The sequence below is a fragment of the Drosophila gunungcola genome, unplaced genomic scaffold, assembly GCF_025200985.1.
Source record: "Drosophila gunungcola strain Sukarami unplaced genomic scaffold, Dgunungcola_SK_2 000064F, whole genome shotgun sequence".
Lineage (NCBI taxonomy): Eukaryota > Metazoa > Arthropoda > Insecta > Diptera > Drosophilidae > Drosophila > Drosophila gunungcola.
This window is the reverse complement of record NW_026453227.1, coordinates 531,119-545,772: the sequence shown is the minus strand read 5'-3', so window position 1 is coordinate 545,772 and position 14,654 is coordinate 531,119. Positions and strand designations below refer to the sequence as shown.

Sequence of the window (14,654 nt, the reverse complement as noted above, 5' to 3'; positions counted from 1 at the left end):
CTGCCCCGTACATTATTTTGATGGCACGTGCCATTTGTCAGTCAGTTTGTCAGTCGCTCAATGAATTTGTGGTGTGGTGCCCATTCGCTGTCGTCACACGCGGCGCATGCGCAATATATGCTATCAAGTACGCCGATCACGAACTCCCCGTAGCCAAATTCCATTCCCTACTTTGCGGAAAACAAACCTATAGCTCACTATTCTTATTTCTTTGAAATAATTGAATTTAATTGAATTAATTAAATTTTGCTTCCGTTTAAACATCTCAAGTGTAACTAATAAATGCCTGTGCATTTTTAACAGCAACACAAAGAAGTCCGTGATTCATTGCAATGCTTAAGTAATTGGAAATCAGAAAATAAAAATTACCACAACAGGTAAAAAGGGTGTAATTTAAAAGAATAATTTCCAAGGTTTTTTTTTGTTGTAAGTATGAGAAATATTTATTTTTACAAAAAAACTTTAAAGCCAACACTCTTATCTATTCAAAATAAAGCAACTTCAATTTATAACTGTCACTGACGCAAACTGTTGTGTGAAAAACATGAATCTCTGTTTTATTATCACCCAACCATGACTTACAGACCAACTAAAGGGGGAAAATCGGAAGCTAAACAATGCTTTTTACATATCCATTTGTGTAAGAGACTGCGGTGAAGGGGAACCTTTCACACACCACCCGGCAGATAAAAGTTTTTTAATTTTCCAACTTGTGCAACCACATTGAAAAGTTGTAGTTCTAAGTTTTAAATGAATGTATTGCAATGTTATTATAGGTTGTTTTTAATGGACATTAGATTCCATTACATTACATTACATTACATAAACAATTCGGAAAGCACTCTATAAATTATTTAGGAACAAACTTGAACTTGCAATGTCAAAATTTCTGCATTTTCCTTTGACATCCCTAATTGACACTAAAAGCCTTATGTGATATGTGAGAATGTCAAATTGTGGACCGGTTTTTGAAACAGTTTTCTGTTTCGCTGCCTGTGCTTTACACCCGCTACTACAGTGGACACTCAACAAACAAGCAAACAAACGTCAACAGGCAGCAGGCAGCAGGCAACACACAAACAAAACAAATTCGATTTGGGCCATAGTTTAAGTGGCAGAGAGCAGCTCGAATAATTAAGTTCCATGTGGCACACACACACACACACACACACATATATATATATATATACAAAGGAAGAGCATTTGCGTATCGAGTTTTAGCCTCGGTTGCGGTGCCACTAGAAACGGCAAATTAGTTTAACTATGCCTCCATTTCCTGGACCCTGAACCTTGGACCTTGGATCTTGAACCCCGCATCCACATCCACATCCATGTGCCGAGATTGTCAAATGAAAGTTCAAAGCTAAAAATAGTATGGTAAACGGCAGTGTGAGTGTGTGTGCGCCAGGATGGTTAATTCAATTCGCTTTTAAAAGCCTTTCCCACACTCGAGGCTCAAAACCCCGGCAGACTGTCAAGGTCAAAAGGTAATGAATAGGTGTGGCCCCCAGTCCCGCCCCTTTTTTTTTGTATTCCTGGATCACATTTCACAGGTCGCAGAGTAAAGGAAACGCACACATATTTACACCACATTTCCATTGCCTAGCTTTCAGCGTACAGTGGTACGGAAAAGTTAAGAAAGTAAAAATTTCAAAATATTATGCATATATTTATATCAACAAAAAAAAAAAAATGTTTATTGTCAGTCAAATCTTAATCTTAATTTTAACATAGAATAACAAAAGGAATAGGATGACGTTAAATAACATTCCAAAATAGTGTATAAACACATAGGTAGACTTGTAAACAAATAAAGTTTAATTTATTTGTGAATGTTTTCAGAACCAATAATTTTCCCTTTAATTTTTGAAGAATGAACTCCGGTTTTGACCCACTGTGCAGTGGCAGAGCAGGTAGCAATGGCAAAATAAAAAAAATTCTTCGGATCAGGAGCGCGTGTCCCCAGCAAATGAATGTGTGATTATTAGTGTGCGAGCGCGTATTCGGTGCCATTATTATCTATGCATAACCTCCATATATACAATATTCGATATGTGGGTTCTGCACTGAGCGAAAGAAGTTGATACAAAACATTAAAACAGATGCAACATCTTCACTTTTAATTTATTTTATATTTTTATAAATAACCAATACATCAAAACAAAAAAATGTTTGCAAAAACATTTATTTATAAAATTGTTCTAATTAAAATTTCTTTTGGTGCATATGTGTGTATGATACAGAAAAACTTTGACACAATTCGATTTGATTCATTGCACCCCCTTTTGAAAGCCCCCGAAAAATCCTTGTCACCCCCACATGTAAATCCCATATTGTTGATGCATATCGATAAAAGGCGGCCACCGAATTAGCCATATCTATAGGGGGTATATGTATAAATATATTTGTATATATCTACAGGCTCTCTCCCTTTCTCTGTGCGGAATTTCGCGCTTTTATTGTCTGCTCGTTGCATGCACTGTGGGACTTATTTTGTATTACTTTTGTTGTCTGATTTGCGTTTTGCCAACTCTTGCCACTCTTTGCAATTAACAAGTCATAAATAAAAAATTGTTGACACATTTGATAAGCAGCAAAAGCAGTTGGAGAGCGAAAGGGATAGATTTCGAAAGAGAGAAAGAAAAAGAGAGAGAGAGATAACCTGTCAGCAAAAAAACACTCCCACTCATTCACTTTTATTTTCTCCCAATTTTCACTTTTTCACAAAAAAAAATTGTTATTAAAGCCCTTTAAAATATAACATTTTGCTACAGGGTTTAATTTTACAGCATTAAAGGTTTTGTTTTAAATGTAGCCTTTCGTAAATAAAATAGTTGAACAAAAATGTTGATCTTTTTTATATATAATAAATCTATTTAATTAATAAATATTAAAGAAATAGTAATTAAAATATGTCTTCCAAAGAATACCCAAATAGATTTTTATATTCATTGTACAAGAGTGACTGGCTTTTTGAATTTGTCTGCCTTCGATAGAAAGAAACACTCTCTTTCTGTGTTGATTGGGTTTTTGTTTTCCACTTCGAACTGATGGAACCCATTGATTGCAACCTTTTCAAGGGCGGCGGCAAAACCTTTACACAAGTCACGTTCACTGAGGTCTTTGTTTTTAATAGTTTCTGGCGAGGGAGTCGCTTTCGTCGCTTTGATCTTCGCCTCATTGAAAACTCTTGAACTCTTGATCTAATGTCCCATTTTTTTTTTTTTGTTGTTTTTGGACAAGGTCTCTGCCATTTTGTGGTGTCTTGTTATGTTCTCAAATTGTTTGGCTTTTATTTCACACTTAGTAATTAGGGGGATAACACCGAAAAATAAAGATGGCAAGACGACACAACTTAATAGTAGATAAATGGCAAATTAACCTGTTTTCACAATTGGAATCAATCTCGAACCGTATCATTTTCATATGTATAAGCATAGGCGGCTTTTTGTCGCCATTTAATGGTAGCGCATACATTTTTCTGGCAGCGTATGTATGACAGTTAGGGCAAAAATAAATCCATCACAAAACACAAAACAACAAGAGATCTCAATGAAATTCTTTTAAAAATATTCTAATAAATAAATTAAAATTACAAGAAAAAAACTTCGTTTTGCCGCGTATCACAAAATCTGAAATCTGCACGAACCGTTCGCCATCGTCAACTAAACTAAAGTACTACGCAAAGTCCATGCGACTAACTAAAATAAAAAAAAAAAAGAAAATACAAATACAAATAAATAAAAAAAAAGAAGGCACAACAAAACACAGCAAAAATTGGCTTTGTATGCACGTATGAAATCGTATTAAAGAGCGGCAGAGGCTCAGCAATTGAAAGAGACCCATTGAGTGGGCAGCGACCGAATGGCGAACGACCCACCGACCGATGCTCTCCCCTCACATGATTCCCTTTTTTATGTTATTATTTCAGTACAGTGTTCACCCACAAAAAGAACTGGAATTTTTCCACAAACTTTGCAAGTCCTACCCAGTTTTAAAATCATAAACAACATTATTTTTCCACATCTTAAAAAAAAAACGAAATGTGACTATGAGAAATATGACTATATTAACAGAACGTTAATATTAAGATTGGTTTAAATGCACTTTTTTTAAAGCAAAAGTTTTCACACCAGTACAAATTTTAAAAATTGATAAAAAAAAAAAAAAATTGTCCAAACAGGAACAAAACTAAATTAAAATTGTAAGTAAAATGTTGAAAATTGAAAACCAGAACAGGCTCTCATATTGCCCTACTGGTTTAAGTAATTTTCGGGTTGAACCTCTCTCTTAAAACTGTTTTTGCAATCTTAATCATACCCAATATTTCAATGCGGGTGCTCACTGTATTTTATAACCAATAAATAGATAAACAAATAAAAAAAAATAAAAAAGAAGTGAGGGGCTATCAGTGGGCGAAGGGAGCAGCCCACTGTTTGCACAGGACGGGACTTTGAGGGCGAAAGGGAAACAGAGTGGGAATCACTATATCACTATCAGTCACCGACTGACCAAATATATATAGCCCACCCCACGGTCAACCTTGCCTTGTTTATTTATTTACAGTGTGGGCGGAGGGGTGGATAACACCCAACCGCAGGGCGTATACGTAATTGTCAAAGCAAAGTAGTTAAATTTGTATAATGCACAGTGGGGCAAAATGCAGACCAGACAATTAAATTGAAATTTATAAATGTTAAACAAATTAAAGCAATAATTAGGCATTTAATAATGATTTTCTTAAAAAAAAAACGCATGGAAGGTAGTGGCTTATATTTATAAGAAAGAAACAAATCACATCCACTGTGCCCGCAATGCTACGCAGCAAATATTGAGTTTTGCATTTTCGATGACATATTTTCGCCAGCCATCAATCAGTCCATCAATCAAGTGAGCGAAAATGCGTATGCAAACAAAAGGATAATGCATATGTATAAAAGCCCTTTATATAGGGCCATAATCTTTCTTTCAGTGCATACAACTTTAGTGGCAGGTTTGGAATGCCTGAAGTAGTCAATAATTTACATAATGCCCCCCGTCGAGTCGCGAGATCAGCTCAAACTCAATCTGAGTCGTCTCAATTTCCATCTCAATCTCGAAAAGATAAATCTCTCGTTCGCTTCAACAGCGAGGAATGGAATGGAACGGAAGGGACAAGACGACGACTTGATGTCTGCGGGAATTGAAGGCATTATTTCCTCCCCATTCTTTGGCTGGCATACAAAATTCAATTAAATTTATCGTAATCATTTAACAATGGAGCAAATATTCGCCTTTGCAGTTCAACAAATTTATTGTTATTGTTGCGAGGTGTCCATTTACACTCGCTGTGTTGTGGTGTTTGTGTGCATAAGGTTATGCGGTTATTTATTTATTATTTTTTCCATTACTGCGTTGCCTGCTTTTCCTCATTTTTTTTTCTTCTCTCGATTAGTCAATGGGTTTTTGTTGCTATATAAAAAAAAAATTGATTTATTTATTCATATTCATGTGCAGCAACGCTGCGTATACGCAATGCGACTGGCGACTGGTGTTGAAAAATGTCCGATATTGCGTTTGGAATATTAAAATAATTCTCAATAATTTATGCGCCTGATTGCAGAAATACATACATACTATGTATGCGTTAACAACGTTTTAGCAAGGTATGACCTCTAACAAAATCAACTTTTTAATGAAGTTGCATCAATGTCATTAAACTTTCATAAAAATAAAAAAATAAACCAAAAGAAACCCCGAGATTGGTTAACAATCGGAAAACGGCTTGATCTAAAATTGTAAGCCTAAATTAATTGAAATTTCCCGAAGGTACAAATTGTGCCATTGTAAATTAAATAGAAACAACGTTCACATGGAAAGCAATCAATAATCAATCACTCCCGTGGAGCTGTCCGTTTTTCTGAAGTTATCTCACAATTAAGAGATTCGGGTGCGGGGAAAATTGTCAGTTGGTCAATAGACGTGTATGTATTTGTATTTTTGACTGACAGTTCTCTAGATGTTCACAAAAGTTTGCCCAATCCGGCTCACGTAATTTAAAAATTGCACATGCAGCCAACTGAAGACGTGACAAACTTTCCAAGAAGAATAAGAGAAATTGTAAACAAAGAAAGATAATAATATGAGAGTTTAATGGAGGTAACAGAATGGTTAGTTGAATTTTGTAGCTCCACAAAATCCAATTAAACTAATTGTTTTTTAGTTGAGTGTTAACTTTTCCTGTCAATACACTTTAAGAATATTTATTTTCTCGATGGGGGAAAGATATCAAATTGACAGTTTGAGGGGTAAAAATAGTTAGTTGGTAGTTATACTAAACTTCAATTAACTAAGTGTTTTTTGGTAAGTTTAACAGATTCAACTTGAAAAAAAAATCATACCACTTAATAAAATTTTTTTAAAAATTTCTCCCTAGTTGTACTACTTTCTTCCCGAGTGACCTTTTGTAATCAGGGGATAGGAAAAAAAAAGACGTTCTTATATGTAATATCCTAGCTGACGTCAAAATAATAAATAACTTTTGCACATCTCCATACAGACAGCGGAAAATATATGGAAAATAATTTTCATTCAGAACAGACAGACGCAAAACAATGACAAATATGCATGGAAATATAAGCGAGAGACGAGCGATGAATGAAATGAGACTGAACTGAACTGAAATGAGGAATTCACGAAATGAGAACGCCAGATGATGAAGGAGAATCGAAGTGGGGAGTGGGTTTCGAGGGGAAATGAGGATGAAATCACCGAAAAGGCCGCAACGCAGCCACAATGGCGACCAATATTGGTCTGCCGATTTTGGTCTTTATATTTTATAGAGTCAAAGGATGGGGGAATATGGCGATGGTGATGATGGCATTCGGTCATCATCATCTATTTCCCCCGTATAAATTAATGGCCGTTGAGAAAGGGTATCCAATTGAGACTGCGTTTGACAACTATTAGATAATACCAAATAATTGATAGTACAAATTTGTGTTTACATGAATTACATTGAATTGTTTTTATATTTAAATACATTTTATATAGTATCTACATGGCTTTTCTATTAAGTTTTGTGAATTTTATGTGAAATTTAATTGCTACAAATAATTCCGAATGGCTATTCAGTAGAAAGTAAAGACAATTTAAAACAAGCCTAAAAATTGCACTTAATGTCAGAGATCAGATGAAAATGCCAAAGGGGGGAACAAAAAACGTACATATAGAGGGATGTTGGCTCGAGGGGTGGAAAAACCTTTCGCACAGAGTTCGTTTACAATTGCTTTTAATTATGCGCATTGTTCGCCGTCCGTTGTTGTTCATTATGCAGTTAGTTAATGTCATTTAGTTCATCAGCTTAATTTTTATCGTTGCCTTTTTTTTTTGTTTTTTTTTTTATTTACAGCTTTCAGTTTTTCTCGTTTCCAATTTCGAATATTGGGTTTTCACTTATTTATTTCGTTGATTTTTATGCTGGCAATGAAAGTGAAATAATGTGCATTATGCATACACATATATGTATGTATATATATATATAAATATATATATATGCTATGAAAGACAGGAGAGAAGACTGACCGCCTCTCAACTTTTGCCACCATAAATCACAACAGATCGCCACCGAACAGTGGAGCAAAACGCATCAATTTGCTCAAAAAGTTGTTTTAAATTAAAATACTTGATAATGATTTCAAAATTAAATAATAAAATGTAACCAATAGTAACCCGAAAGTTTAAGTCAAATGTAATATTTCAATCAAACCTAGTTGCCCTGGTGTTTTCTGCGATTTCATCTCAAAACAAACAAGCAGTAGTGCTTCGGTTTTTTGGAGCGCACACGTTTAAGAGAGCACCCACATTTAATATTTGCTTGGATAAAAAATCTGTTCCGTTTTCATTCCGGTTAATCAAAATAATCAGGTATTGTTCTATTTGGCAAACACCAAAGCCTATCGCTATAATTTTCATTCAATGGGCAGTTTTCTGGCGCTATGGTGAAGACAAATATATCGCTTAAGCTGCGGCGTTTGGTGCGATCTTCCTGGACGGTCATTTTTAACGACCATTTCTGTTGGACCTTTATCAAAAGCTATGGACTTTTCCTTTTGGCCATACCGCTGGCCAAGATCTTTGATGGTTTCCAATTAATGCCCACCAAACGGATTTGTGCCTAATGTGCGTAAATTAAATGTCTATCGATTAAAGCAGATAGTTAAATTGTATCAGAAGTGTTTTTCGTTTTGGTCTCGATTAGATTAAAAATTTGACTTCCCCTAATCTTAAGTCTGGAAACATTTTTTTTTCTTTAATTTTGGATTTATTATCGCAAAGATTTGGTTGTTCAAAATTTATACAAGTAACCAGTAATTCAGTATTTTAAAAGGGCTCATAAATGTTTAAACAACTTCAGCTACAATTATAAAAATACTTTTAAATATTTCTATATACATATGTAAAAACTAATAGATATTTTTTTGCAGAACATTAATAATTTCAAGTCAAGAAATATTTTAACATAAATTCCCAAAGAGACCATTGGAATCAATTTTTTTGGGAAGAACCAAACATTTATAGGCAGCCTGCTGTACTCTCCAAATCGGACATTAAATTAAATTTAATTTAACAAATGATCAAAATTGAATCAATTTTTTATATGTTATTTGAAAAGATAAGAGTTGGCAAATATAATAAGTGAAAATGAAATTAATATATTGAAAACGACCCTACATTTTGTTTGTCGATCTCAAAACGTTGTAAAATTGTGTGCAATTTTTTGTTTTTGTTTTTTTTTTTTCCCCCCAAATCCGAAAATCCGAAAATCTTCTGTAATTGCTATCGTGTGTGACGTCAATTGGCGTTTGCCGTTGGCCGTCCGTTCGCCAAGGTGAGCTCATTTATTTTGTTGACTTACCGCATGAACTGATGATGATGTTGCTGCTGCTGGTAGAGATGTTGCTGCTGTTGCTGCTGCTGCTGCTGCTGCTGATGATGTTGCCGCAGTCCATGTGCCATGTCCCCGAAATCGATGCTGCTGCTGCCGCCAGTCAGCGCCGGATGACGATGTTGCTGCTGTTGCTGCTGCTGCTGCTGTTGTTGTGGGTAGAACTGGTGACTCAGGATGGTGATGCCTGCGCTGGCCGTGCTAGTGATGCTGCCCGATCGACTGCCTCCGTGCAGGGATGGCGCATGATGGGTGTTGTTGGGATGCGAGTGCGATTGCGATTGCGAATGCGAGTGCGGCGATCCTGACGGCGATGATGTGGTCACGGCTGCAACAGCGGGATATGAGATCAACTGTTGCTGCTGATGTTGCTGCGGTGGAGCTGCAACTGCTGCTGCTGCTGCTGCTGTTGCTGCTGGAAATGTGGTCTTGTGGGAGCCATTGGCCAGCAGCGAGGGCGAGTGCGTCGACATGGTCAGGCGATTCGACTCTGGCGTGTGGGCAATGCTCGTATAGTGCTGCAAAAAAAAAAAATAAATAAATAAAAAAGGAAAAACAAGTTAGAGATGATAACATAACATTACAATTTTAACAATGGATGTAAAGTATTTATAGTTACGTTCTCACATTCTAATCTCAAAGCAAACATAGCTTTAATTTAAACTAAAGCAATTAACAAATATATCAGCATAAATAACCTTATTAAAATACTTTCTTCAAGCCTTAATTAACTTTTCATTCACTTAAACCTTTACTATTGTTTATAAATGGATCCATCAATCACTCCTATTAATCACTGGCTAGGGGAAAATGTGTTGATTTCACAGAAAGCTATCTTTTGTTTATCGATAATTGCCAAATTTGTTTAAAAATTAACTGCTAAACAAAGCGGTTACTTTTTGTTTATCTTTTATGAAATAACAATAACATTGCCGCCGCCTTTCTGCATGCGATAAATAAGAGATCAATTGCAATTTAGCATGAGAAAGGTGTTAATATCATATTAACAGCTGATACAAATAATTTCCAATGTTTAAAGATAAATAAAATAAATTTAAAATGTTTATTAAATTAAATGTGTTATATTTAAAATTAATTCAACAATAAAGTATTTAATAGATTTTGCAATAATAAGTGAGTAACACATAAATTTCTAATTTGATTTGTTTTTAAGAAATCTACATACATTTGCAAGACTTTAAGTGTAGCACAGTTGCACGTATTTTAAATATATTTTTTAGCCAGTTCGTGCACTTCACTTTAAAAACATTTAACTTCGAGATACCGACGAATTATTTTACTTGAAAGTATGTGAAGATTTGAAAGATCTGTAACACTCTTTGAAAGTCTTTAAAGCTTAAGTCGTTATTTGGAAGACACTCATCTCTGTACGAATAGGACACCTTTCAACGTCTAAGTTTAAACTTTTTTGGTTTTGAACTGACACCTCTGATATATGTTAAGTTGGCACCTTTGTGCTATAGAAGGCCAAAAGAAAACCCAAAAAACTCGGATGATCAGTGAGCCCTTGCAAGGGGGACTTCGGCTGAGCATCAGCGCGTGTGCATATGGAAAACATCCTGGAATGAGCTTACCATCTGCAGGACATCGCACTCCTTGGGCACCACGTGCAGCGTGAGGACCGCCGGCGTCTGCTTGATCATCGAGACGATGGTGCTGTAGGCGATGCCAGCGATCGGCTGGTTGTTGACCATCAGCACGCGGTCGCCCGTCTGCAGGTTGGCGTAGTGGGCCGGTCCGTTCGCCTGCACCTCTTTGATGAAAATGGTCTCCATCGCTTTCACTTGGTACGGCGGCAGCGACGTCGGCGACGTTGGCTCCAAACCGGTGATCCCGGCGACGCCGACGCTGCTGCTGCTGCCGCTGCTGCTGCCGGCCATACTGGAGGCTTCCTACACACCAAACGAAGCCGAAACACAAAAAAAAACTAGTTAGTCACATGTACGCTTGTGGTGAGCAGATTAAGTGGCTTCCTCGAAAAAACTATATTATAGTTATATCTAATAACTTTTATTGGTAGTTTATATAAGACATACATATATGATTTTTTTTTTTAACTTATAGATCATTAATAAAATTTGAGGTGAACATATCAGGTAGCCCACTCTAAAAACAATATATGTATCTACATATAAAGCTATACTTGGAATTTAAATTTGTAAATTTATCTATATTTATAATTGTTGTTTATCATTAAGATTATGTTTGGTATGCAATGACGTATCCTTAAATTCGGTTGTGTATATATTACAAATTAAATTTAATAAAAACGATAAGAGGATTTTATGTATATAAAAGCAAAAATTAATGTAAATGAAACACAAATAAACTATATTAACAGGTTGTTCTTTTTTAATTTGTTGACAATTATTTTCGAAATATTTAAGTCTAAGTCTAATAGATAAAAATCCCACAACGAGTGCTTTTAGGCTGAACGCGACTGTGGGTCGTGAAGCAACAACATTTGCGAGGAGAGTGTAGATTGGATTAAGTCGCAGTGCGAGCGACAAAGAGAGAGTGGAAAGAGAGTGCGCGAGGAGAGTGAGAGCGGAGGTTGTAATATCAACAAAAATAAAACGGGCACAAAAAAGTGAAGTGAGCAAAACGCAAATTAGTGCAAAAAAAAAATTAAATAAAAAGAAAGAGAAGGGAGGTTCTACAAGCATTTTCATACCCTTTCATAATACAAGTACATATTTTTAAAACTCATACGCAGTGGTTTTAACCGGTCATATATTGTTCATACGCATTGTGGTTCTATATGATGATTTATGTCATTTATAATTTAAATAATCCTTCAAATGTAAGCTCTGAATTACACAATTTTTTTAGCTTTAAAATATTTGGTTTAAAAACATTATATTTTTTAGTTATAAACTTATTAATATAAAGGTGCCTAATTTAATATATTTTGTAAGAGTTAATAAATTTTGAAAATTTTTATAATTAACTTCTTTAAAACCCTAGAAAAATACTACTGCATTTTTCGTGCAGGGTATCATCGTCGCACAAATGAAAAGCAAAAGAAAGCAGAAAAAGCAAAAGCGGCAATTTGAATAAGTCGCGCGTGCGCAGCGCTCACGTAACGCCAAACGCCGACGTCGACTGAGGCAGCGGCTCAGCAGAGACACAGAGAGAGAATAAGAGGAAAAGCAGGAGAAAGAGAGGGAGCCCAATGACTAATTGCTTGACTTCAAAAATTACTTGACCGTCGCGCATGCGCAGCTCTCCCTTTTCCTCCTACTCACCTAGTCACTCTCGCTCTCTCACTTGCACTTCCTTCGCGATCAATTAACTCCCATTTGCACAGTAAAACTTTTGAAAATAATGGACACACTTAAAACTTACAAATCTTAATTTACAGACAAAAATATAAAGGTGTTATTTAATAAAAAAAAAAAAAACAAATATAAAAAACGAGGACAGGAATTTAATTGTTAAAAAAAATGTATTATAAATAAATATAGTAAAATTTTAGAAAATTTGTAGTGTTGGGGTTTAACAATAATAAACTTGCGGAAATTTATAAAGCTATGGGGATAAACTGAAGTGGTAAGAAATTTGTTACATTAGAAAAATAACAAACTCAATCCTGTAACTTTAATCATGAATCCTTTATTTTGTTTTATTTATATTTTTAGTCTGTAAATTTCTGTTCTTATTGCCTCTGCTCTTTGTGGCCTACGGTATTCACTTTCATCCTTTAATCGTATTCTGTAGCCACCATGATGTATTATCTATCCAGTATCTATTGTGATTCTCTAAGTATCTATTTCTATACACCCATCCGTCTGCTATAATTTTTTGTATATCAATATCCGCTGCCGATTAGATCGAACAAGCATTAAACTATATTAATGTGCGGCCTGATATAAAATGGTTTTTAAGATGGAATTGAGACAACTCTGCTTTAGGCCATCATCCCTGCTCACCTGTGGCCAGCCGGCCGATGTCGATGCCGCCGCCGTCGCTGCTGCCGCCGATCCAGATCCCGATGCCGATGCCGATGCCTGGTCATCTTCCGGCGGATAGGCGATGAAGTGGCGCAGCGTGAAGCCGAATCCCTGGTTCGGCCGCCGTCGGATGACGATGAGCTTGGGCTGGATGGAGGAGGCCGCCAGTGCCGCGTTGTTGGCCGCTGCTGCTGCTGCTGCTGCTGCCGCCGCGGCAGCCGCTGCCGCCGATGCCGCTGCTGCCGCCGCCGCTGCCGGAGTCGCCACCGCCGAGGCCGCCTGAGCTGCCGAATGCGCTGCGGCAGCGGCGTTCGAGTTTTGTAACATTTTGTAGCGGGCGTCTAGTGGTTTTCCAGGCGGTTTTTGAGGGGGTTTTCAGGGGGTTTTCAGGGGTTTTCGGGGGTTTTTTAGTTTTCGTATTTCGCCTTTTTTTTTTTTTTTTTTTTTGTATCTCTTTTGATGGTTGGCTTAGTGGCTTGGTGGTTTTTGTTGTTATTGCCTTTACTATTTGTCGTGCGGTTGGCTTTTTTATTACTACGTTATTTTGTTTGTTTTGTTTTTAAGGTGGTCAACCTGTTGGTGGCACCCTCATTTGTGTGGCGGTGGGCGGGGGTGGTGCTTCACCCCGGGTTTTCCTCTTCAATATATATATCGGTTATATCCTTGCGTGTATCTGCAATTTGGCGTTGCAATTTTTCTTTACAGCCTGCGATATGTTGCAAACTTTCGATGTAGCTGCGGCACAAGGCCCATCGTTCCGATCGATATTACCATAGTACTGCTACTGCTTTTTCTGGATTGATTGATACTTAAAGGTATAACATCTGAAAAAGAAGACAAACAGTTATATTTATTAAATAAATGGAATCAATTTAATAGGAGACGACAAACAATTATCAATTTTCCATTGACGGTAATTAGGCAAATGTTTTGCTTATTTTATTTGTGAAAAAATACATTGTTTTTTCCCCAGAAATCAACGTTTAAATTAATGTAGCTTACACCATTAAATAGTCTTGGCAGTGGCTCATTCTCAACCCCATTGTTTTAGGTTTGGGGATAAACAGAAAAAAGTTAAAATGCGACGAGGCGTGTTACACTTTTCAGACTTCTCATTTGACGGTCAATGTCCAACACACAAACGCTATATAGTTAAATCTGTTTTCGGGTTTTTACTGTATTTTTTATGCATTGTAATTAAAGCCGAAACAATTTTTTTGTTTTGTCTTTTCTCACTTTTTGTGTCGTGAAGCCTTTGTTTTTTTTTTTTTTTGTTTCAATTTGACTGTCAGTAGTAAAAAGCACTTTACTAACTGTACTTGGACATATGCGATGACTTTGGGCCGATCATAATAATCAACACTATGGTGATGATATAATGCCGTTTATTACCTCTCTTTCTTCAAAAATAAAACTAAAACACTCTGGATGAACTAAAACTAAGAAAGGTATTAAAAATGAAAAACCCCTTTCAAGAGGGGTTAATGCACCTTTTTATTTTGTTTAACTTTAGTTTGGCATTTTTGTTTGTTTAAAAAGTTATTGCATTGAAGGTGGGGCACTCAATAAAAGTTATTGTTCGTTAAAAATAATAAGTTTAAGAATAGTAGGCTAACTAAAGACACTAAATAAGTAATTATGTGGGAAATAAACTGCGTTGTTTAATTATTATATATGAGAATATGTTGACCAATTTTGATATTCATTTAATGAAAACCCCGTTTATTATCTGATTTAATTACTACAAAGCTGTT

The 14,654-nt window shown here is 36.0% G+C and overlaps 2 protein-coding genes across 6 annotated transcripts in view; one reads left to right on the top strand and one right to left on the bottom strand.

The window, feature by feature from the left end:
• LOC128264293 (pneumococcal serine-rich repeat protein) overlaps nt 1-14,654 on the bottom strand; it is a 42,851-nt gene that overhangs the window by 10,085 nt on the left and 18,112 nt on the right. For all 5 annotated transcript variants that reach the window (XM_052999698.1, XM_052999702.1, XM_052999700.1 and 2 more), the window contains exons 3-5: nt 12,880-13,724; nt 10,522-10,839; nt 8,897-9,444 (exon numbers count right to left, since the gene is read on the bottom strand). In XM_052999698.1, the coding sequence (XP_052855658.1) occupies nt 8,897-9,444; nt 10,522-10,839; nt 12,880-13,227 (1,214 nt within the window). In that variant the 5' untranslated portion in view covers nt 13,228-13,724. The remainder of the gene's footprint in view (nt 1-8,896; nt 9,445-10,521; nt 10,840-12,879; nt 13,725-14,654) is intronic.
• LOC128264299 (uncharacterized) lies at nt 7,687-8,692 on the top strand. Its single transcript, XM_052999715.1, has 3 exons — nt 7,687-7,905; nt 7,965-8,160; nt 8,466-8,692. The coding sequence occupies exon 2, from the start codon at nt 7,977-7,979 to the stop codon at nt 8,157-8,159; it is 183 nt and encodes a 60-aa protein (XP_052855675.1). The 5' UTR covers nt 7,687-7,905; nt 7,965-7,976; the 3' UTR covers nt 8,160; nt 8,466-8,692.